The sequence below is a fragment of the Sinohyriopsis cumingii genome, chromosome 18, assembly GCF_028554795.1.
Source record: "Sinohyriopsis cumingii isolate HCF-2022 chromosome 18, ASM2855479v2, whole genome shotgun sequence".
In the NCBI taxonomy this organism is placed as follows: Eukaryota; Metazoa; Mollusca; class Bivalvia; order Unionida; family Unionidae; genus Sinohyriopsis; species Sinohyriopsis cumingii.
Window position 1 is genome coordinate 50,819,244 of NC_142978.1, and position 26,592 is coordinate 50,845,835.

At 35.9% G+C, this 26,592-nt stretch overlaps 1 protein-coding gene across 1 annotated transcript in view; it reads right to left on the minus strand.

Moving 5' to 3' along the window:
- Window positions 1-26,592, minus strand: part of LOC149776621 (ATP-dependent RNA helicase DHX8-like) — a 94,502-nt gene that overhangs the window by 46,621 nt on the left and 21,289 nt on the right. Inside the window, exons 5-12 of the mRNA XM_089941122.1 lie at window positions 24,605-24,717; window positions 21,686-21,775; window positions 13,829-14,099; window positions 12,943-13,041; window positions 9,256-9,366; window positions 5,107-5,392; window positions 3,749-3,846; window positions 325-472 (exon numbers count right to left, since the gene is read on the minus strand). Of these exons, the coding sequence (XP_089797248.1) occupies window positions 325-472; window positions 3,749-3,846; window positions 5,107-5,392; window positions 9,256-9,366; window positions 12,943-13,041; window positions 13,829-14,099; window positions 21,686-21,775; window positions 24,605-24,717 (1,216 nt within the window). The remainder of the gene's footprint in view (window positions 1-324; window positions 473-3,748; window positions 3,847-5,106; window positions 5,393-9,255; window positions 9,367-12,942; window positions 13,042-13,828; window positions 14,100-21,685; window positions 21,776-24,604; window positions 24,718-26,592) is intronic.

Sequence of the window (26,592 nt, forward strand, 5' to 3'; positions counted from 1 at the left end):
AAATTATTGGAAACGTTCAGGGGCACAATGTTTAGCATGCCAAACTCACGGCCAATTCAAATCTGACTATATCAGGCTGTACTGGCCACCTTGGTATATCCTTGGGCAAGGTACCATACTCTAACGGCCTCAGCATGATATAACCTTTAATGTGTTGATGTACCATTAAACACCTATGGTTAATTAATCAATCAACAATATTTATGGCAGGGGTAATCAGCAAGGGTTCTCTTAACATACTGTTTTGCATGTAAACTCTGATACAATGATACTGTTATGTGTGACTATCGTGTGGAACTAATGAGAACATATATGATTACAAACCGTCAGGCATTGGATCAATCCAATGGTTATTGAGTCCGGAGGGAACGGCACTCATTTCTGCCTCTCGCTGTGCCTGTTTTAGCTCTCGTCGTTCTTTCTGAAGGGCAGTCTGCATCATGGCTGCCTGTGACAAAGACCCATCAGGGTTCTGAAAACACACAGATAATCAAATGAAAAGATATTTGACTTGCAAGGGGTTCATCAGATGCATTTAAAATGTTGCTCCATCATAATAACTAAATGGCAATAATTAAATCAACAATAATTAATCAAGAATAAGCCAACACCTTAATTGTTTTTTAGTTCTTGCTGGTTTTATGGGTCTTAATGGCACTTTTAATACATGAGAGCTAATTTCCTTTCCCAAGGAATAACCTAAGCAGGTGACCTGGGCTGGCTTGGGCAGGTATTGAACCCATAACCCTTGACTTACAAATCAGATGCTCTATCAACTAAGTTACTGTGGCTCCTACCCTTTCTTATGTACACTTTATACGATGATATAAGTAAGCAGGTCTGAGTCAGAGCCATGTCTTGATCAGAATGAGTAAGCCAATTATGGTAGTATAGTCTTTCTCAAAGATATTCCATCATGATAACTAAATTGCCCTAATGCCTTTAATTAGAAATATTCATTGGAGTGACATTAATAACTATACTGCCCTAATGCCTTTAATTAGAAAAACTCACTGGAGTGACATTATTAACTAAATTGCCCTAATGCCTTTAATTAGAAATATTCTTTGGAGTGACATTAATAACTAAATTGCCCTAATGCCTTTAGTTAGAAATATTCATTGGAGTGACATTATTAACTAAATTGCCCTAATGCCTTTAATTAGAAATATTCATTGGAGTGACATTATTAACTAAATTGCCCTAATGCCTTTAATTAGAAATATTCATTGGAGTGACATTATTAACTAAATTGCCCTAATGCCTTTAATTAGAAATATTCATTGGAGTGACATTAATAACTAAATTGCCCTAATGCCTTTAATTAGAAATATTCATTGGAGTGACATTTAATAACTATATTCCCTGAAGCCTTTACCGCTCCGGTGGCCTAGTGGTTAGAGCGTCCGCCTCGGATGCGGGAGGTCATGCTACATGTCTGCGGCATCATGCCCCAGTGCTAGATATCACTATAAACTGCCACATTGCAGACATCGTAGTGATATGACTGAAAAATTGTTAAAGCTACGTTAAAAATCAAAATCACATCACACCCTGAAGCCTTTAATTAGAAATATTCATTGGAGTGACATTTAATAACTATATTCCCTGAAGCCTTTAATTAGAATATTCATTGGAATGACATTAATAACTATATTGCCCTAATGCCTTTAATTAGAAATATTCATTGGAGTGACATTAATAACTATATTCCCTGAAGCCTTTAATTAGAATATTCATTGGAATGACATTAATAACTATATTGCCCTGAAGCCTTTAATTAGATACATTTATTGGAGTGACATTCCCTATGAAAGGATGGTAAACATACGCTCAAAGTAGGACTTGCCTTATGTAAACTTCGTAAGATGGTGTCTACATACAGACACAAACTGAAGCCTTGTCCTAACCAGCATGAGAAAGCTAATCATGCCTTGAGCATCAATGTTACTTTTTGACAGAAGAGTAAGCCAATCATGTTTTGGGCATCAATCTTAGTTTTTGACTTTAGAGCAAGCCAATCATGTCACAAGTATCAATAATACTTTTTGATAACTGGGTAAGCCAATCATGCCTTAAGCATGAATATTAGTTTTTTTATAGTCAAGTAAGCCAATCAAAGTTGTGGGCATCAATATTACTTTTTGATAGCTGAGTAAGCTAATCATGCCCTGTGCATCAATAAAAAATTTTTTTATAGTAGAGTGAGCCAAACATGTCTTTAGCATCAATCTTACTTTTCGATCGTAGAGTAAGCCAATCAAGTCTTAAGCATTAATCTTAAGTTTTTTTTATTGTCGAGTAATTCAATCATGAATAAAGAATCAATATTGATATTTTATAGATGAGTAAGCCAATTATGCTTGAACATCAATATTATTTTTTATAGTAATTCTGGATGTTAAGACTCAAGCATTAACTCGTAGTAAAGCTTGAAGGCTGTGCTATATTCAATCCATTGTCTGCTTTGGAATAAAAGAAACTTTTTAATAAATTTAGAATCTGTTTGAAGCATGAATATTCTTTCCATGTTGAGCAGGCATGGGATGATGTTGGTTTTTTGTGTGGTCATTCTTAGATTCTAGGACAAACAAATCATAATAATGTGAAATATCAGATTATGGACTAGTTTTTCACTAAAACAGAAAATTTCATGATGTACAGTTGCCTCACTTGATTCATGTACAGAAAGTACATGTAGAATTACTTTAGCCATTAGCAGGTTTTACATTCCTCTCTGCTCAGCTCCTACCCAATAAATAAAATGAAGAAAACAAAATTCCAATAAGAGCATGTACTTTCAACATGGTGTTCTTGAAATTGGTACTAAAGTATACACAAGTGGAAAAGTTGTGAGCTTTGATATAAATCCTTCATGTCCTTATATCAAACCAAAACATTAGTAAAATTCTTCTCACAGAACACATCCAGTATATGCCCCACATAACACTTAGGACATGATAAAACAACAAAAACATAGTACATACCCTAAAAAACATGTATAGTATATACCCCACAAACACATATAACATATGCCCCACTGCATAGAACAATTTATGATTTCTAATGTCTAATTTTGTATTTCCAAGACCATGCTTTGTAAGTATACAAAAACATATAACATATGCCCCACTGCAAAGAACAATCTATGATTTCTAATGTCTATGACCATTGTGATTTTAAGTAAAAAAGAAGCACATATAACATGTCCCACTGCAAGAAACAATCTATGATTTATAATTTTGTATGTCTGAGACCATCACGATTTGTAAGTATAAAACAACAAAATATAACATATGTCACTCAACACATATAACATATGACACTGCAAAAAACAATGTGATTTCTGATTTTGTATGTCTAAGACGATCGTGATTTTTAAGTTTTAAAAACACATACACAAGCAAGTTAGTACTATACTTCTACTATTGTACTGTTGGGTCTCCCCTTGTATCATACAATTTTTCACTTAGACCTGCCTGCAAGGATCAAACATTCCCACCTGCAATGTATTATTTTTTACTTACACCTGCCTGCGTGGTCAAGCTTTTGAGTGCTTTACAATATTACTCATTAAGTCTCATGATGAAAGTTATCACCACAGGATGGTTTATGTTTAACAAAGCTTACTGCTCTCAATCTGTTTCCTTGAACTACCACTGCCTCATTATGCTCTCATCTAGAACAATGCTCTTAGCAAACACAGTGCAGAGCTTAGGGATGGTCAAAAGCATATTGATTTGCTCACCTTGACTATTTTTACAGGACTCAGGTCAAGTCCAATTCTTCCATGTCCCTCCAAGAAAGGCGGTTCTTCTTCAACCAACTCTATCTCAATATCCTCATCTGAAATTAGGTTACAAAATTATGCTTTGAAATCTATGATTCATGATGTCTGACAGTTCTGACAGCTTCATTTATTAATTCTTTTCATTGTTTTCATAAAAATATTGGGAAATCCCAGACCACCCAACAGGGAAATTCCCAGATATAAATGATTGCTTTCATGATAGCATCAGAAAAATACTCCGAACACCAGCAGGGAAATACCCAGAACATAAATGCAACCAAATTTGAAGCGGGGCTTAACTCTCCCATCCTCTCTTACTTCTTCCCTCTTTTCCCCTGTCTTTCTGTTGCTCTCAGATTTTAAATAATATGCATATATTGTTAACTTGGCATACCATATCTGAATACCTAAACTAATGAGATCACTGACAGATTTTTCATTTTATATTTAATACCTTGCAGCCTCAGAATGTAGTTGACATATACAGAACACTGACGAACATTCTCAGGCATATGTATACCTCAAAAGAAATAATCAAGTTTTGTAATTCTTTCTTGGAGTTAATAAATCTTTTCTGCATAAATAATGTTACATGATGTGCGATCTAGCAAGTTGGAAAGATACAAATGGTTAATAGAGATACTAATCATCTCACAGTTCTACATCATTTTTGTGGTAAAATGGTCACAGGACTAATTTTGTATGACAAGCAATTATCAATTAAATCACAAATATTATGACAATTTACTCATTGGAAAACACTTACAAAATATGGAAATTTAACTCTTGAATTTAAGAAGAACAATCCAACCACTAATTAGGGTAGCTATTTCAATTAAATCAGAATTTTGCTTCTTGAAAAATTAACATGGCAACTGACAGAAATTATATGTTGTACAGATTTCATAAAGAGTGGATGCAAATTACATGTTACACAGTACAACCACACCGGTGCCCCAGCTGGCTCTTAACTCATCAAACTCATGACTGACTGGGTTCCTGACCTACAGGGCTAATGACAAACCACTTGAAGGTGATTCACTGGTCTCATGACATGATGCTTGACCAACCCACACAGATGACCCACTGGGCTCCTGACTGATCAAGTGAACAACTTAACTGGCTCATAAAAGAGCAACTAACCAACTTCCTATGTTGCAACAAATGTAATGCATAAGCATTCACACCTCACTTTATGATTAGATTGGTCAGTCAGTCTTGATTAGATTGGTCAGTCAGTCTTTGAAAATATCTGATATAAGATAGGTGATTAACAGTCAGCACGCCAGTTCAAGAGGTCAATTAATAATCAATACCTGAGTCATCCTCTTTGGGGAGAAGCCCTGTCTCTTCATCAAAGTCTGGTAATTCTGACTTGTCAATCACATTGGCTGCCAACATCTGCTTAATTTCCCACTTCTCTGGGGACGAGATGCGGTTGAGACGCTTCCTTTCCAGTGTGTCCTCAGGCAAACTGACAAGTGGCAAGGTTGATGGCCGATCTGGGTTTCTGGCTTCTACTTCATCAGATTTTACCTCCCCACCAACCATGGAACGTATCTGACCTGGATTTAAATCCTCCCCTGTTTCCTGATCAACATCCTGTGAAAAGTCAAGGAAAACTGTAAATCAGCAGAAGTGAAGTAGCAATGTCACCAGTTTTTCTTCCCCCCAATATAATTTACAGTATGGTACAATATTAACACCATGCTGTTATTATTTCAACAGCACTGTTACCATGTTTTACTTTCTTATTTTTTCGAATATGGTATGTTAGTATGATGATACCACCTGTTTTTTTATATTTCAGTATGGTATAATACCTTACTGTTATAATTTCCAGTATGCTATGATAATAACACTTACTGGAAGCTAACCTCAATAATATTGTAAATATAACAAAAAAATAGTTCTTCTTTTGTATCCATTAAAAAGTAAATACAAAAAACTTCTGTAATTTATTCAGTCATGCTTTGAAGATAATGAGCAATTAAGCTCACTAGATAACAGTTATATGAATAGGACTGTACAAATAATAATAACAATAATAATAATAATAATACCTAAAGGACTGAACATCTAGGCTAGCCTGATGCCAAGGATTACTTCATTATTTTGCTGGACTTTGGCATGACAGCAGGAATATAGTTTCTGGCAAGTGCAATGTTTAAAAAATGGAAAGCTCCAATATCATTCACAATATTCAAGCACTGCATTTTTTCTGTTACTGTCACATAATATACCATTTTTCCCTCTTACCTTTTAATTTTAGCAAGCAGTCCAAAAGGGGCTCTTAATAATGGCATCATAGCAAGCAGTCCAAAAGGGACCCTAAATATTGACACTGTAGCAAGCAGTCCAAAACACTCTCTTAATACTGCATCATAGCATGCAGTCCAGAAGGGACTCTTAATATAGGCATCAGGGCATGCAATCCAAAAAGGACTCTTAATATTGGCATCATAGCATGCAGTCCAAAACGTACTCTTAATATTGTTATCACAACATACTTTAATATAATTTCCATACAAAAGCTAAAACCATTAATTCACTGAAAATAGTTGTGTATCGTCATGATTGGACTAAAATAAAAATGTCACTAAAGTCCATAGATGTCAGCTGATAAATAGTAATGTGTGCTATTTTTTCTTCACTGCAGGCAATAGACTGAAAATCAGTCAGTTTGTTTAGCAGGAAACTCTGTCCTTAAAATCTCTATTTGTAGTCTCCTCTATTTAAACATATTTTTCTTCAGGTCTGCAACATATTCATGATTATTCTAGTATCTGTGCACTTTTTTTTCTTTTCTTCTAAAGGGTTACATGTCCAGAGGGCATGTGTTACTTGGTTATGAGTGTTTACACAAAACAGGCCACAATGACTCAGTTTCTAGCTGGTTGCCTTTGTATTTCCTTGGTAAAGGCACTTAGCTCCAATTTCCTTGATATGAAAGAGCAAATAATGTGTTACAAATACCATTAAGACCCACATGAAGAAAACATACAAAAGGATGAAATGTTGAGGCTTGTGTAGGATGTCCACAATCAATTTATACCAGAGGTGGGCAAACTTTCCAGTGCAAGTGCTGCATACACAAATTTACACCTTGTTGCGGGCCGCATAGTTCATTAAGTAAAGTAATTAATATTTGAAATTGCAAAAACAAAAGGTTTTTCTAAATAACATCTAATTAATTTTCAGTTGTTAATATGTTGTTAATATTTGAAAACTTAAACTTCAAAAGAAGCACATTTATTTTGATAAACAGAGTAACATAAACAGTGCGAATGATGACTTGTTCCTAGGCCGCATGAAAACCCTTGGCGGGCCGCATGAAAGCCTTTGGTGGGCCGCATGTGGCCCGCAGGCCATAGTTTGCCCACCCATGATTTAGACAGATTTGTAGAAGTAAATTAAAATCAGTGTATTTTATGAAATAAAATTAATTTACAGCTAAATTTGAATTTTCCCGTTTCCTGAGGCAAAATTATGTGACCACATAGTTACTAATGGGAACTGTAGGAAGCATTCAGAAAACCAAGGTGAAAAAAGTGGCAAAGAGGAAGAAAATTTAGTTTCAGTTTGGCTGAATCCATTAGAACATGTATAACAAATTTGAGAATGTACTACTTTAAGACAAAACAGCCTCAGTATGCAGACAGGAAAATTCATTTGTAGCTATAAAACTTTATTTTACGTTTGATAATTCAAACAATACAAATTAGCAGTTATTCTGATAAACAGGTAAACAAACAGTTAAATCAACCAGTTATTCATTCTATAAACAAAAATTGCCTGCATATATGAGAGCCAAAAAAATGCACACACACACAACAGCATATCAAAAATATTTACATTCCAGAGTTAGCATTATGTAATTAAATTGATATAAACATTATCTATACAGAGGTAGCACAATGCAGTGTCAGGCAAGGTCCATATGTCTGCACCAAATCGGATGAAAATCCACCACTAAAATACATTACATAGCAATCATTCAACATGTATATATTTTCCTGCTCCCACCGGGATGGAGAAACATGCGTTATTTGCATGATATACATTCCTTCAAATTATTTATTTACACACCCACCCTCCATCCAACATTGAGTGAAAGTCAAACTCTAAAATCTTAGCACCATTAATGACTGAGTACCAAAATTTTAGTCACATCACTGAGTACCAAATTTTTTGTCACATCACTGACTGAGTACCAACATTTTAGTCACATCACTGATTGAGTACCAAATTTTCAGTCACATCAATGACTGAGTACCAAATTTTTAGTCACATCAATGACTGAGTACCAAAATTTTAGTCACATATCTGACCGAGTAACAAACTGTTTGCACCATTACTGATTAAGACAAAACAAAATTGTGGAAATGAAAGCAGAAAAAACTTATCAAAGTATGTAAGAAATAAACAGAAATATAGACTTTGATGGGACAATCTTCCAAAAAATGTCTTATTTTGTCAATTTACTTATTTTGTCAATTATCAAGTAAGTGACCATGCATAGTTAATTCTCAACTGACAGCTACCCATAACAACCATAACACAGAACTTGATCTTAAACCCAAATGGCACCAAGCTTCTCTGTACAAATTCATGTACCATGGACCTTCAAAAGGAGGCCATACATTCCAAACACCTTTTTACAAGCCTAATGTTCCATGGGCCTTCCAAAGGATGCCAAATATTCATGGCAACTTTGTACAAAACTCATGTTCCATGGGCCTTCCATAAGAGGCCATACAATCATGACACTATTGTACAAAACTCATGCTCCATGGGCCTTCCATAGGTGGCCACATATTTATGACATCTTCACACAAAATTCATGTTCCATGGGCCTTCCATAAGAGGCCACACATTCATGACATGTGTGTACAAAACTCATGCTCCATGGGCCTTCCATAGGAGGCCATACACTGACAACACCTTTGTACAAAGCTCATGTACCATGGGCCTTCCATAGGAGGCCATACACTGACAACACCTTTGTACAAAGCTCATGTACCATGGGCCTTCCATAGGAGGCCATACACTGACAACACCCTTGTACAAAGCTCATGTACCATGGGCCTTCCATAGGAGGCCATACACTGACAACACCTTTGTACAAAGCTCATGTACCATGGGCCTTCCATAGGAGGCCATACACTGACAACACCTTTGTACCAAACTCATGCTCCATGGGCTTTCCATAGGAGGACATGCATTCATCACACTTTTGCTAATAATTATGGAGTGGAATAATTTTATCCATACTTCTAGAATTAAAATTTAATCTCATGGCCAATTCACCAAATTGCTTAATGCCACCACTGATATAATGAACACCAGCTACAACCAAACATGAACTTGCTCCATTCACCAAACTTTCACCAGGAAATGCTGTACTTTATGGTAAGAATACTGATTTTGGTTTAAATGATCAATATTATCAATCAATTTCTTACCTTCATTGATAAACTTGTCTTATTACCAGTGAAAGACAACACCTTGACCATGACCTTTTGACCCCTCTGAACAACATCTGCCACATTAGTGACACGACCCTCTCTTCTAAGCTGTAAATTGGATGAAATAAAAATAAAATGTCAAAATACAATGCAGAAGACAAGAGGCTCCAGTGAGACATATTGCTTATTTGGTCTTAAACCACTAAGCCATTCTATAATAAGACACATATGACAGTAATTCCAGGTTTCTAATCTTTTTATTTGTCTCAGATGCATACGAGTTCCAGAACTACCTTGTTTTTTCTTTGATGTGAATTTAAGTTTTATATAACAAGAGGGGTTTTAAATGTTGGCAAGTGTGTGTGTGTTTTGGATTTTTAATGTAGCTTTAACAATTTTTCAGTCATATCATTATGATGTCTGCAGTGTGGCAGTTTAAAGTGATGCCTAGCACTGGAGCATCATGTTGCAGACATGTACAATGATGTCCCACCCAGTCACATTATTCTGACACCAGGCCGACCAGTCCTAACACTAACCTCTTAATGCTGAGCACCAAGCGAGGCTGCTGTTAGTACCATTTTTGTAAGTCTTTGGCATGACTCAGCTGGGGATCGACGCCACGACCTCCTGCATCCGAGGTGGATGCTGTAACCACTAGGCCACTGGAGTGGTAAAAAATTGGCAAGGAAACTGGAATTTTAAACATTGGCATTTTAAACGTAGGGGACTCAAATGCTAGCAATATGGAAATGCAGGAATTATTTTCTTTTAGTAATGACAGCCAGTGTTTGTAACTTTCCATCGTAAGCTTGCTTGTTCACAAATACTAGTCAAAGTGCATAGCATAAGCAGTCCTTTGCAATGTCCGAAACATCTAATGGGTTGTATCCACTGAACTCTTTATTTACATCATCAATAGCTTATGGTCCATTAAATTCTTGATTCCCATCATCAATAGCTTGTGGTCCACTGAACTCTTTATTCACAGCATCAATAGCTTGTGGTCCACTGAACTCTTTATTCACAGCATCAATAGCTTGTGGTCCATTCAATTCTTTATTCACAGCATCAATAGCTTGTGGTCCATTTAATTCTTTATTCACAGCATCAATAGCTTGTGGTATAGTAAACTCTTTATTCACAGCATCAATAGCTTGTGGTCCATTCAATTCTTTATTCATAGCATCAATAGCATGTGGTCCATTAAATTCTTTATTCACAGCATCAATAGCTCGTGGTCCACTGAACTCTTTATTCACAGCATCAATAGCTTGTGGTCCACTGAACTCTTTATTCACAGCATATATAGTTTGTGGTCCATTAAATTCTTTATTCACATCATCAATAGCTTGTGGTCCATTCAATTCTTTATTCACAGCATCAATAGCTTGTGGTCTATTTAATTCTTTATTCACAGCATCAATAGCTTGTGGTCCATTAAATTCTTTATTCATAGCATCAATAGCCTGTGATCCATTTAATTCTTTATTCACAGCGTCAATAGGTTGTGGTCCATTTAATTCTTTATTCACATCATCAATAGCTTGTGGTCCACTTAACTCTTTATTCACAGCATCAATAGCTTGTGGTCCATTAAATTCTTTATTCACATCATCAATAGCTTGTGGTCCATTCAATTCTTTATTCACAGCATCAATAGCTTGTGGTCTATTTAATTCTTTATTCACATCATCAATAGCTTGTTGTCCATTAAATTCTTTATTCATAGCATCAATAGCTTATGGTCCATTTAATTCTTTATTCACAGCATCAATAGATTGTGGTCCATTTAATTCTTTATTCACATCATCAATAGCTTGTGGTCCACTTAACTCTTTATTCACAGCATCAACAGCTTGTAGTCCATTAAATTCTTTATTCACATCATCAATAGCTTGTGGTCCATTTAATTCTTTATTCACAGCACCAATAGCTTGTGGTCCAATAAATTCTTTATTCACATCATCAATAGCTTGTGGTATAGTAAACACTTTATTCATAGCATCAATAGCTTGTGGTCCACTGAACTCTTTATTCACAGCATCAATAGCTTGTGGTCCATTAAATTCTGTATTTACAGCATCAACAGTTTGTGGTATAGTAAACTCTTTATTCATAGCATCAATAGCTTCTGGTCCACTGAACTCTTTATTCACAGCATTAACAGCTTGTGGTCCATTAAATTCTGTATTCACAGCAACTAATAGCTTGTGGCCCTTGAAATTCTTTATTCGTAGTATCAGTGACAGTGTTTGATGAATTGCACCAAATGCTCAAGAAACCAAAAAATTTATGCAATAATGCTGATGATTCAGTACCCCTGGAAAGTAATATTTATGGTGTTTATTTACTGTAATCATAGTTTAGTCATGTATTTACCATGTATACTGAGCTCAGAGACTAACAGTCTTCTCATGGAGGAAAAGGAATGATCATTATGTCACTTGTTTATGCAATGTTCATAAAATGAAAAACTAAGTCAGCAGATACTATATTCATATGGGACTTGTTTCTGAAGTTCACTTTAACGCTAAGTTCAATTACTTTCATCTGAAGCTCTTTAACATCTGTAATAGCCATAAACAAGTTTATGCTGGCTCCAAATATTGTACATTTGTACATAATCTACAAAACAACACAGGGCATACCAGTAATCAGAGAGATGCTAATTCCAACCAAGGTTTTTTATGTAAATGTTTTTACACAGATATGTACTATTAGTACACCAGTTCAATGAAATGTAAAGCATTTGTTTTATGACTGCTTATTTTAATATCTTGTATGCTGCATGTGAAATCAGACCAGGATTAAATGTAAACAGTAATCCTAATCTATTATCTTGCATGTGCAGTCATACCTGGGTTAACTGTAAACAGTAATCTTATTTTAGTATCTTGTATGTGCAGTCTGACCTGGCTTAATTGTAAACAGTAATCTTGATCCAGTATCTTGTGTATGCAGTCTGACCTGGGTTAACTGTAAACAGTAATCTTATTTTAGTATATTGCATGTGCAGTCAAACCAGGTTTAATTGTAGACAGTAATCCTAGTCTAGTATCTTGTGTATGCAGTCAGAAATGGGTTAACTGTAAATAGTAATCCTATTTTAGTATCTTGTATGTGCAATCTAACCTGGGTTAATTGTAGTTGTTGTATAGTTTAACGCCATTATTCAACATAAGATAGGCTATACATGGTGGCCAGTGTAAATGGTGGAGGAAGAACCTGGCAAAACCCTGGAAAGAACCACTGCCACATGAGAAGCTACTGGCAAGCCTTCCCACATACCCACACTGACCGAACTCGAGACTCAAATGTACGCAGACATAGGTGAGATGGCAATGATCTGTAATGATGAGCGCTTTAGAACACTTGGCCACTTGGGGCCCCGGGTTAATTGTAAACAACAATCTTGATCCAATATCTTGTATGTGCATTCTGACCTGGGCTAAATGTAAAAAGTAATCCAGGAATATAGTATGTGTAGTCACACTTCATTTAATTAAAAACAGTAATCATAATCTAGTATCTTCTATGTGTATGTTATGTATATTTAATTTGTATTGTTCGTTTGTTTATTTTCTCCATGATTATATGTCATGTATGGTACCAAATTATCAGTGTTAAAGAAACTAGATAAAAGAATGGTACCAAATTATCACAGTAATGTTAAAAATATACCTGTGATATGTGAACAAGTCCCTCACATCTTTTTCGTAGCCCCTCCAGCTGCACAAAGCAGCCAAACTGCATGATCGTGTTCACCTTTCCACTGTAAATCTAAAACAAAAAACATGAAAATGACATCATCTAAACCATTTTTTAAAATTCACGCCACACTTAAAGCACTGACCTAAACGATTTTTTTAAAAATTCATGTCAAACCATACTGAAAGCATTGATCAAAACCATTTCTGTTTAACATTTAAGAAGGAAAAATGGTGAAAGCAATTATCCAAACCATTTCTCAAAAATTTCATTCAAAACCATATTGAAAACATTGATCTAATCCATTTTTTTAAATTCAATTTCATATCACTTTTATTATATTGCCTCTAGAATTGAGGAAGCCTGTTGCCACCTTAAGTTGGACAGAGGCTAAAATTGTTGTTTTTGTGCTGTGTTCAGCTAATTACTTTTTGAATGACAATTATATCTTCTTAAGAGTTGATATGGATTTGTCTTGAAAGCTGGTACAGCTGCAAAGGCAAGTTGGCATTTCTCAATTCTCACAACATACAGACAGGTGAACTGAGCTAATTCTATATCCCTGAGTACAGAAGTGGGTGTCTGAAACTTACCTACATGCAAATTGAAGTGTGACAGACAGGCAGACAGACTGGTGGATAAACATGTATTAGTGCCGTCTTGGCAAAGTTTTAAAAAAGTGTATACATATCACTTTGCACCACCTTCACAGGAAAGCCTGTGCAACACTAAAATTTTGTGCATTAAAGTTAAATACTAAACTGAGCTTTGTGCAATAATGACAACAACACTAATTTGTGCCTATGCTATGCTCACAATTGCAGCTGATAGATATGGCATTTTTAGAGGGTTGATTTACCTGGCCAACAACTGGCTCTGATGGAAGTTCTTCGTGATGTTTTATTCTGTCCATTTCTTTCTCTACATGACGACTTTTCTTCTGATCTCGATCCCTGTACTTGTCATGATCTCGATCTTTATTCCGATCTCGCTCTCGACTGCGGCTCCTACTTCGACTTCTGCCGTAGTTACGAGCTTTCCTTTTATCTCGATCTCTGTCTTTCTCTCTATTATAGTCCTTGCCTTTTTTTCTATCTCTTGATCTGCTTCTACTGCGGGATTTTTTCTTCCTGGGAGTAAAGGTACACAAGCCTTGAGGATAAACATACTCCGCAAAGCAATATACCATGAATCTACAGATAAGCACACTTGCTTTCAAAGTCCTTCCCTTTTACATCACCTCGTATGAGAAGGAACAAAATTGTAAAACCATATGCACATAAACCATCATCTATTATAAAACCAACATCAATCATTCTCTAAATCATACAGTTTTCTGGCAAAGTTTTGACTTGAATACATTTTTAAAATTTTTCCAAAAGTACACAATGAAACAAGGGTAAAGACAATTTTTATACCAAAACATGAGAAGAGATAAGGAGAAAGCAAACTCTTAAGTAAATTATGATTGTCTGAAAATACTTACCCAATCACATTACATTATGAATAATAACCTGTGGCCTCGCAAATCTAGCTCTAATAAAAGATGAACATCTTCATTTTCTGTGATCTCAAACAGACAAAGGTCAATAACTCTTGCCCAGTACCTCCCTTGCCACTGCCAGGTGTCACTAGTTTTTTTAAATAGCTGAGCCAAGATTCTTGCATAGCGGGGTGGTTAGAAGGTAGTGGCGAAATGATTCATTGAAATATGGATGTATCAATACTTTTACTGATACGATAAACATATCAACATGAGATGGAAAATCGATATAAAGTAATACTTACCGTATGCACTTTATTTTAGTCTTCAGCAGTCATGAATAACTCAAATTAGTTCCCTCATTTTTCTGTAAAATTATAATCCATTTGACACAGCATTTGCAGTCACAGACACTCATGTTTATTAGTAAAAATGGAAAAAGATTATTTGAGATTACCCACTTGCCGTCTACAAGTTAACACAAATTGATATGGTCCGTAATCTGCCCCCCCCCCATGCTAATTATCTTAACCCAGATGTATGTTCAGCATATGCTATACATTCCAAACATGTTCCACATGTATAATGAAGTACTTTGAATTGTATCTTGTCTCCTTTGGTTGATTTTGAAAGCTATGCTTCTGGTGTGATGTACAGTGAAAAATGCTACAGTGAATTCTCATTTGCAGTTATTGCTTGTTCCGCTCCAGGTTAAACAATAACAACTAATCAGAAATCAATGTAGCTTATTCTCTGCATGACAAACAGGAAGTATTGGCAGAACAGCAGAGAGACTATGCAGGAAAGTCATTAGATATGTCAGGTACTTAAGCAGAGATGCTGTCAGGGTGTGCCATTGCACGAATTGCGCAAAATTGTATGAAATTGCATGCTTGGAGAACAGTAAAAGTGAGAACTCCCATAAATTCACTGAAAGTCACACATATGAAAATGTGCTCAGTGAAGTATACAACTTTTATTTAACCATTCTTGTCAAGACATCTGTTTGTCAGGTAGAAACTGTACTACATCTGGGTTCTTCAAGCACAACACGAATGATTATAAAACTAAATTTTATTAGAACATTGGGCCCAGGAATAAAAATTATGGTGTAGTTTGAACCATTCATGAAGAACATTTTACAAATGCATTTAAAATACAGGCTACCTAGAAAATCCCCAAATGTCCGACTCCTGGCGTGGTTCATTACAATTTTTTGCGGCAAATACTTGCTGATGATAGTGATGATGACAATAATTTTTAAAGTTATGAAGTATATCAGATTATTGGAGCTGGGAAAGTGTTAATGGAGACACTAGTGAGTGATTTTGTGCCCGAAATGGTGTTAAATACGAGTCAGATGTACATGCTGGATGGACAAAATATAGACGTCATGACCCTTTCAGTGGTATTTCGAAATTAAATATACGAAGGGCAGAATACCAAGCCTAATTAAAATAAAGACAATTGAAAAGTATAATGCAATTTTCCTTTTTTAATTAATCAAATTTGCCCTGAGGATCAAATGCTACAAACCCATATACATGTATCCATTTATGGGTTAAGATAAACTGAATACAATACGGGTTATAAAATGCAATTTAGTAGTAAAGATATATTTTTAAATAACTCTTTTGGCACAATCATTGATGGAATAAATACCTTTATACATCATTATGGAACATAAGAAATTTGGCATAGTAGTCAGTAAATAATTTAACATATTAGTCAGTAAACAATTTAACAAGGTAGTCAGTAAACAATTTAACATGGTAGTCAGTAAACAATTTAACATGGCAGTCAGTAAACAATTTAACATGGCAGTCAGTCAAATACTCTTTTAACAAAGGAAGTTTATGTTAGTGAAAAATCCTTTCTTTGGAGCAGATGTATCCAAACGATAATGATCTCTGGAAAATTGTACATAACAGATGTATCCAAATGATAATGATCTCGGGAAAATTGTACATAACACATGTATCCAAATGATAATGATCTCGGGAAAATTGTACATAACACATGTATCCAAATGATAATGATCTCTGGAAAATTGTACATAACAGATGTATCCAAATGATAATGATCTCTGGAAAATTGTACATAACAGATGTATCCAAATGATAATGATCTCTGGAAAATTGTACATAACAGATGTATCCAAACGATAATGATCTCGGGAAAATTGTACATAACACATGTATCCAAATGATAATGATCTCTGGAAAAATGTACATAACAGATGTATCCAAATGATAATGATCTCGGGAAAATTGTACATAACAGATATATCCAAATGATAATGATCTCTGGAAAATTGTACATAACAGATGCATCCAAATGATAATGATCTCGGGAAAATTGTACATAACACATGTATCCAAACGATAATGATCTTGGGAAAATTAAACATAACAGTCACAAAGATCAGTTTCCCAACAAATTCAAGCTGACAAAGCTAGCTATGTATATTCTCCTTCAGAAAGAAGCACAGAACAATATTGACAGAAAGAAAAGGAGCAGAGTATGCTCAGAATTAATTAACAGATTAATGCTTATACAACTAGAGGTGACATCTTTTAAAGATGTTGATTTCAATAGAGCTATAAGAAAGCGGTGCAGGAAGAAAGAGAGACAGATACTGAAGTTTAGATATTGACCTATGACCATTTTTCCTCCCCATACCTTTTTCTTTGATAAAGCGGGATTGACCTATGACCATTTTTCCTCCCCATACCTTTTTCTTTGATAAAGCGGGATTGACCTATGACCATTTTTCCTCCCCATACCTTTTTCTTTGATAAACTGGGATGTCTCCCTTAAGATAAAACCCTGTCATCATCTCTCTTTAAATTGTACATGGGAAACAAATTTGGAATTTCTCTTTTTTATGCAGAGATATTTAACCAGTGAATGAAGGTGCTGTTGGAATAAATGAAATTAGCATAGAATGTGAGATAGGGCAGATTTAAAACTGCTCAAATTTATCACCTTAAGTTAAAAGAAAATTGTAGAATAGGACTGGGTTTAGTCAATAGTTTTCCTGCTTCACCAACAAATACAAGTACCTGTGGCTGCCACAGTATTTTTGCATCTGTAGGAAATAAAATGTGATAGATTTTGTTGGCATTTATTCCCAGGCCCAAATCTGTTCTAGATGAGGTTTACTTTACACGAGGAAATTGCATTATTTATTCTGTTTTGAAGGTAACATCATATTGTCTTTCATGTGTAACTGAGACAGGAAATTGATAATAATCTGTTTTCAAAACATTCATGTTGTACAAATCAAAGGGAGTTAAATGGAGCCACATTAAATGTCCTAAAATGTTGAATAAAACTCATTGCAACCAACAGGTAGTCTGTTTGAGAGTATTGTTGTGATCTCTCATCAGTGAGAATTGCATATAAATATATGAGAACTATGTGTCCATCTGTTGTCTGCATACTGGAAATACAACCAAGAATGTCAACATACATGAAAGTGCACCACCTACCTTCCAAAGATGGAAAGACCATCAGGTTGATGTGTGTATTGATGTTTATCATAATGCAGGATGCGTATCGTGAATCATATTGATATGTGGCACAGTTGTATTGTTTCACCCTTATTGGGAGGGTTTTTAAGTAATTGCAATGGGTGAGTATTCTCAGAGAAACATAACTTATTGGTTGGCCTGGTGTCAAGATAATGTGACTGGGCGGGACATGTCTGTGACATGATGCCCCAGTGCTAGACATCACTATAAACTGCCCAACTGCAGACATCGTAGCAATATGACTGAAATATTGTTAAAGATACATTACAAATCCAAATCCAAATCACACACACACACATATTAATTATTTAATGTCAAAGATGCATGAGTTGCACTCTTGTACTTTCTTATTAGGCACCCTGTTCCATTTGGGTGCCCAATCAGAAGACGCAAGAGTGCAATACACACTCAGTGAATAGGGAGATCCAGTAAGCCTGAAATTGCAGAAGGCCCAAACCTATGCTGTCTGTTGGTGATGGGGAGAGTAAGGTAGACTGTCTGTTGATGAGGGGAGCGTAAGGTAGGCTGTCTGTTGGTGATGGGGATGGTAAGGTAGGCTGTCTGTTGGTGGTGGGGAGGGTAAGGTAGACTGTCTGTTGGTGATGGGGATGGTAAGGTAGGCTGTCTGTTGATGATGGGGAGGGTAAGGTAGGCTGTCTGTTGGTGATGCGGATGGTAAGGTAGGCTGTCTGTTGGTGATGGGGAATGTAAGGTAGGCTGTCTATTGATGATAGGGATGGTAAGATAGGCTGTCTGTTGGTGATGGGGATGGTAAGGTAGGCTGTCTGTTGGTGGTGAATAGGGTAAGGTAGGCTGTCTGTTGGTGGTGGGGTCAAGGTCTAGAGTCAGGAGGCTTGATGGTAAAGAAACTTGGTTTCTTGCCACCTAAGTATGGTTGCCTCCTAGCTTGGTTAGACTGGTGTCTGCTGGCACTGAGCTTGGATCTATAATGCACATGTGACTGAAAAGATCTTTTGTCCCTAGTCCATGTAACATCCCTCTATGGTAGTGGGAGCATTTTGTTTCAAAATGCTAGTGTGGGTTGAGTGGAAAGTTGGAGGGGCAGTTCTGAGCTGCCTACTTCTGAATTTCTTTAATTATAACTCCAATGAGAAACAGTGACCAAAATGAGGTTATCTGTAAAGCCAGAGTATGATCAGACTTGCATGACATGGACTGCAGAGATGGATCATGTCATATCAGGGCAAAATTGGCCAAAATAGTCAATGCATTGGCCTTTAGAACACTGAAAATGAAGTGACTACTTTCTTGACTATCTTTGATGCGGCATGGAACACATTTTTTTCCAGTTTATAAAACAATGAATTGGGCATGTGAACTGCTGTTGGATGTTTTTTTTTCAAGGGCTGGGAGGCATCTGAGTGTTGTACCAATGAGCTGAGAACATCACTGGTACTTGGCTTCCTAAAAGAAAGCCTTGGAATTCCCCAAGTAAGACATATCTACCAGGCAGGAAGTCACTGATCTCTTTAATTGTAACCAATCCTGGAGGGGGCCAAAAGGATGGCATCTGATCCTTCTGGGTTTAAAAGTACCAATGCTTTAACTTTATTGTCTTGAGTAACAGTGGAGGGCACTCAAAAGTTGGCAACACCTTATAAATTTCCTTGACTGTAGCCTTATAATTAAAAAAAACTGTTCCATTTTTGGATCTGAGTACTGCTGATTTGCAGGAGCTACAACACACTCACTGTGGTTCTGCTTGCAGCTCTGGATAAGCCATACCAGGTGGCATCGATGGCTCAATTCCATCCTCTTTGAAAATGTCATTAACTCTTTCATGTGGATGAGCAGTGAATATATGGAAGTCCAGGACTGCTGGAAGCTGATGTGACTAGCATATGGTTAGCCTTGATGTTGGTGGTAGAGAAGACAGTCCTGTTATCACCAGTACCGTCTGCTCCAAGGGCCTGTGGATAGACTGATTTCTCACTGAACTCTCCATCAAAGAGGACTAAAAGGACGGATCTGTTACTAAGTTCCATATAAGTCCTAGATGGCAGAACCAGTTTATAAAAAGGTTCCCATGCTAGAATGGATAGAAGGCAATCACTGGTACTGGCTGCTCTAAAGGCCTGTCTGGATTGACAGATTTCTCACTGAAATTTCTGTCATATTAAGGTTATGTAACCAATGGTACTGTTAAATCTGTCACTAAGACCCTCATCAATCCTATTAGCTGGACTGTTTTCTCAAAAGGTCATCCATGCTGGATGGATGACCATGGCTGGACAGCAAGTGATGTTTAGGCTGTATTATGAAATGGATCCAGTACAAACCCAATTCATTTTGGACTGACAGGCTCAAAGGCATGCATGTGGACTTATGCCCACTGGGCTGCCTAATATTGGCGGGACACTCCCCCAATGAGTTCGAATTGCAAGCAACAACTTTTGGTTGTCTCGGGATGTCTTTCAGGAAGACAAGTACCAGCAACAGTCTCAGCTTGCTGGTACATTGTCTTCCTTGACCTATTCGTCTTTCCTTAAATCTGATGCCTTCTGAATTATTGCCTAGAACTTTGCATGTCACTCATTCAGTTGACATTTCTCCTGGAATGATACAAGAAAAGAAAACAAAGCAAAAATGATCAATGTGGTATGTTACTAACTCCCTAATACTGCAGCCCATACTTCTTCTGTCCATGTATTACACACGCTGCACATCAGTGTTACTAACTCGCTAATACAGCAGCAATGTATTACACATGCTGCATGTCAGGGTTACTAAAGTGATAATATCACCCCGGAGCAATGGAAAATAGTCAGTGTCTTGTTTTGATGCCTCTAGACTATGCTTTGAACTTATGCATTTTATGAATTTAGTTGAAATTTCTCCTGAAATGACAAAAGAACTAAAAACAAAGCATAAATCAGCAGTTCAGCATTATATTAACTTGCTAAACCATCTCCTATACTAACAAAGTACCCAATAAAACATGTCATGCTAACTTGAAAATGACAACATGAGGTCAGTCATAGCATGGTGTAAAGTGGTTTTAAATTGATGAAGTTCATAAAGGTAACGAAGTCACTTATATTTGGCAGAAAGTGTAAAAATAATGTACAAGACCTGTAGAAAATGATTGTCTAACACAATAAATTCTAAATTAAGGTTGGATGGTCTAATTTGAACACAAAGATGGCCTGGATTGTCCAAGTTAAAATGTATGATGTTATAACTATAGCAGCAAAGCTAGCGACACCTGGCATTGGAAGGGGAGGTAATGGGCAAAGAGTTACTGCCCTTTGTCTACATTAGATACAAAAAGATTATTTTCATCTTTTGTAGGGCTGGATTCGCAAGGTAGAAGGCTAATAACATAATGTGATTAGGGAATGTATTTGAGGAAGAAATCAATTTATAACAATCACTGAAAATCAATTTAAGCGGCTGTTTTAGTAATGTAAACATAACAAAATTTAATCATGCGCTCGAAACTCCATTGACAAAATTAAAAACCATGTGACTGCATTTTAATCAATACACAAATTAATATTTCTCATTATGTTTCTTTATGATTAGAGTTTAAAACTAATTTCTATTTACATGTGATAGTACTAAACTAGATAAGACACAACCCAATGACCCATCTGTGTGTAGAAGTATGTAAACTGAACCTGTATGTCTGTCATTAGGGCAGCCACTACTTGTTTAATACTGCTGTCCAACTAACCTTTTCTTGTGTTTTTCTCTGCTTCTACTCCGACTGCGACTTCTACTTCTACTATGGCTTCGGCTGCTGCTGCTTTTCTTTTTGGATTTTCTAAATATAACCGAGTTACCAGTCTTGTTATATGTAGATATAAGTTATCACACAAGTTTGAGTTAAATATTTGTTTGATTTTTAGTTTAGTAAAGCTACATCAGTCTAAGCCACACCAAAGTGGAATCTGAATAATGTTACTGCAATAAAACACATAATAAAATACCAGCCAAGGTAACGTCATAGCTTATAGTGTATAAATAGCTGAATCATTTATTTCTTGATGGCTATTCATTAACTGTTTGTTGTACCAGTCAATTACTAAGAAATAGCTGGTGTTTAAACATATATCATTAAATTAATACAAAACTGAATGTTTGCTTCCATAATGCTGGGTCTGGACTATCAGGAAGCTTGGTCTGGGCTACATGAATGGTCAGTCTGGGCTATCAGAATATTGGGTATGCGTAAGTAGAATGCTGGGTATGGGCTTTCAGAAAGCTTATTCTAGGCTACCTGAATGCTAGGGATGGATTATATGAACAATTTGTATGGGCGATGAAAATGCTGGGTATGGGCTATCAGATTCTAGGTCTGGGCAAACATATGTTGAGTATAGGTCAGTGAGTGATTGTTAACATCATCTGTTTTATTTCTGGTACCCCCATGGCAATACCACTTGATTTTGAAATATTTCTGAGCTTGTCCATATAGCTTATAACCCAAGAATTAAAATGATGTAATTAAATACAGATGCTGGAGAGTTTCCCTAAAGAAATTTTAACTAACTTTAGTTTCTCATATCTATTATTTGATTTTGATTTGGCTTGGATAACGAACATGCATGCTATTATATCAGGTGTAAAATGCTGAAAATCATGTTTAAAAATAGTGGAGATTGCATTTAAAAATGCTAGAAATTAAACAAAAAGAAATGCATATTCTCTGAGAGGAATTTTTAACTAACAAAGGTTTCCTTTAAAAATGCTGGAGACCTGAAATAATATTAAAAAATGTTATCAAGACCAATTTAAAAATGGTGGAGATCACCTAAAAAATTGCTGCAATCACCTTTGAAAATGATGAAGACTGAAAAAATATGCTGGCTACTTCTTATTAATCAACAATGGGCTCAGTGGGCATAAAATTGTACTTTATTTAAAACATTGGTCTCCTGCAGTGTCCATCATAAAATTGTGCTTTATTTACAAGAATGGTTTCTATCAGTGTGCATAAAGTGTCCTTCATAAAATATAAAATTATACTTTATATACAACAATGGTCTCTATCAGTGGGCATAAAATTGTATTTACATATTCCATGCTGAGTAAACCAAAACTTTAAGACGGGACATGATGTATATCAAGCTAATCTACTGCAAATAAAAGAATGAAGAAATTACAACATAGTATTTGAAATATTGTTACATAATATTATTTACCCATATGAATTTAATTATGGAGACTTTTGTCTCTCCGGGGGCCCCGAGTGGTCTAATGCGCTCCCCATTACGGATCACTGCCATCTCACCTCTGTCTGCGTGGGTTCGAGTCTCGGATTCAGCCAATGTGGGTATGTGAGAAAGCTTGACAGTAGCTTCTTGTGGGTCGGTGGTTCTTTCCGGGTTTTTCTCGGGTTCTTCCACCAACATTAATACTGGCTGCCATGTATAGCCTATCATGTGCTGAAAAATGGCATTAAACCCTACAACAACAAAACCTTGTCTCTCCATCTTTGCTAGCCATGGGTTAATAATCCACTTTGTTCCTCATCTGATACTGCATCCCCAGTCTGCTATCTGATTGGATATAGCTGAAAGTAACTGGTCCAATTAGATTCCTTGTCCCATTTACATATGAAATTAGCCAGAACACTTGTGGCTACCTCCTTGGACAAAAATGTGCTGCACGCCCAATATAAACCATTCACAATGTTAATTTGAGTCAAGTCATGGAGAATCAAGGAATACCCAACAGTAGGTTGACATGTCAGCAAGTGAGTGCTCTCTCTCTCACACAGTTAAGCAAGATATGAAGTGAAGATACAATTTTGAAACATAGAGAGATAACTAAAAGTGCTAATCAAACAATGTCAGGATACCACTGCATACCTTGCTTCATGAAAACACCACATTCAGTTCTGGAGATTTTAGCCAAATAAAATTGTGGCAGATGGACAGACACAGTTTGTGGCAGATGGGCAGCAGACACAGTTTGTAATGAAAATGAGGATAATTCCCATATAATGATTAACATCTTTATTTTCGACAGGACATGTCTAATTTTCACACATAAGAACACTGTATAACCAAGCTATACGAAGACTCCATTTTTGATGGACACAAGAACACAGTATGAGCAAGTTACATGAAGAATCCATTTTTTGATGCGACACAATGTCTAGTTATCAAAAACAAGAACACTGTAAGACCAAGTTACATGAAGACTCCATTTTTTGACATGACACAATGTCTAGCTAAAACACATAAGATCATAGTATGACCAAGTTACATGAAAACTCCATTTCTGGCAGGACACAATATCTAGTTCTTACACACAAGGACACAGTATGACCAAGTTACATGAAGACTTTGTTTTTGATGGCGCACAATGTCTAGTTATCAGACCTCAAGAAACAGAATATACTCACACCTTCTGGCAACTGCAAGAAATGGCAGAATACATTAACAACTTCTGGCAACTGTAAAAAATCCCATAATACATTCACATCTTCTTGCAACTGTAAGAAATCCCATAATACATTCACACCTTCTGCTAACTAAGAAATCACGTAATACAGTCACAAAATCTGGCAATAAAAAGGAGCAATAGACAAGTTAAGCTGTTGAAAAATACTTGAAATTTAATTAAAGTCAGTTCTATCCAATACCTAGTTGATTTTTTCTCCAGTGGTTTGCTTAGAAGGGCTTCCAGTTCATCCATCATGGTGTCTGCAACTACTTTGTCCTCACCCTTTTCTTCAATGTCATCAAACAGCATGGTCTGTTGAAAAGAGAACAGAGATAATTGAAAAGAAATATCATATACAAGCAGTAGTGTTTGGCTGCATTATAAAACAACTCTACCCTTCATACAAAAGCAGTACATGTATATTTTATAAATGAAAATTAGGGGCTGGGGGAGAGAAAGATTTTGGCTGTCCATCTGAAACAAAGAGGCCCAAGTGGTTTGAGATCACTCACCCCAGACATCAATCTAATTGTCAAATGCAATAATAGTTGAAATCTGGGTCGCTAGTAAGCTTTGTACTGAAATATTTTCCAATAATGCTGGCTACAATTGTTATGAAAACAATTGTCTCAGGTTTTGTCCATATCTGATTGCAAATAAGCTTTATTTGCCCAATATTGAAATGCTCCCTGAAAAGTGTACTTGTGTAAAAGTTGGTCAAAATGTTAGCTATACTTTCAATACAATTTTGAATATGATTTACAAGTTTTAGTGGTGGATTGGCATTATCTGTGTACCGGTATGCTATCTCTCAAATTCATGTAAGTTGTTTTGAAAATAAAGTTGTTTGAACATGTTTCTAATTTTAGCGCTGGTTGACATATTTTAAAATGGATTGGTATGATTTGTCAAATTAAAAGGTCTTCATTTCATAAAGCTTTCTGCCAAGACTGGTCTAGTTCTATTCAGTAGTTCTCACTGAGAAATCACTGAAAGCCCTTTCTAAGTTTTATTAATGACAATCACATTTGCTAAATGCATCATTTGCAAAAATTTGAAAGGTCCACATGTCCTGATGCTTTCTGTCAAATTAAGTTATTATGTATAACTATACAGTGTGCTTAACACTTATCCATGATCATAGTCAATCTGCTTAAAATCAGATCTCTACTGTTATACATGAAGATCTGACAGCAACAGCTCAGAGGTCATATTCTGGTAACCTAGTTATTACCCATAATTGTTCATTATATCATCCAATCAGATGAAGCCTTATATCTTTGCATTTGGAGACTGAGCACTGTGGATGAAAAGCGTGAATGTGTACCAAACGGTTTGATTCACTTTCAGATTTTTGAATGTTCATTCCAATTGGCTTATTCAAAGGTCACCAGAACAGGACCTTAAGCGGTTGTCATCATATCTTCACTTAGGACTGCTGAAATCTTACTTTAATCACATTGTCATGATAGTAGGTTGTACTTCAAGTTAATGGTCATCTGTAAACAACATGTTTAGATAACTAACTTTTGTCCATGTTTGTAAGTTATAAATATGCTGTTTATTGATATCTGAGTTCAAGGTCTAGATTATTTACAAAAACTGGAATGTTCTAGAAGAAAATTTGTGACCCACATCCTGGTCATTTTATTGTGTCTTAGATTTATATGTAAGGTTCTGGTAAACAAATTATTCATTTCTATTTTAATATCCAAATATCTGGAATCATTTGTTGTTGTTTTCAGTTATAATTTGAGAGGAATCATTTAATTAAGTTATTGATCTGAATTACAAACTGTTCAGTCTTCATGCCAGGATGCCATTTGTTAGATTTTGTCAAATTGTATTCATTGGTTATAGAGAAGAAGTTGTTATGGTTTTTCTATCTTAATACAAGCAGTTTTCTATGTTTAGTACCAGTGTCCACATTGAAAGAAGATCAAAATCATTTGAGCAATTTGAAAGATCTTCCTGTGAAGGGTGGTTGAGACCTTGTTTAAAGGGATTTGATTGGTTTAAATAATGGCAGTCATATTTGATGGTGGATCAGTATGACTGGTACAAATATGAAAGTCTTTCATGTCAAGGTGTACTCTGCCAATCTGGAAAAAAAAAAACATAATCCAATGGTACTGAGAAGACATTTTAAACTGCAATCATTGACAGATGCACAACACATGAAGCACA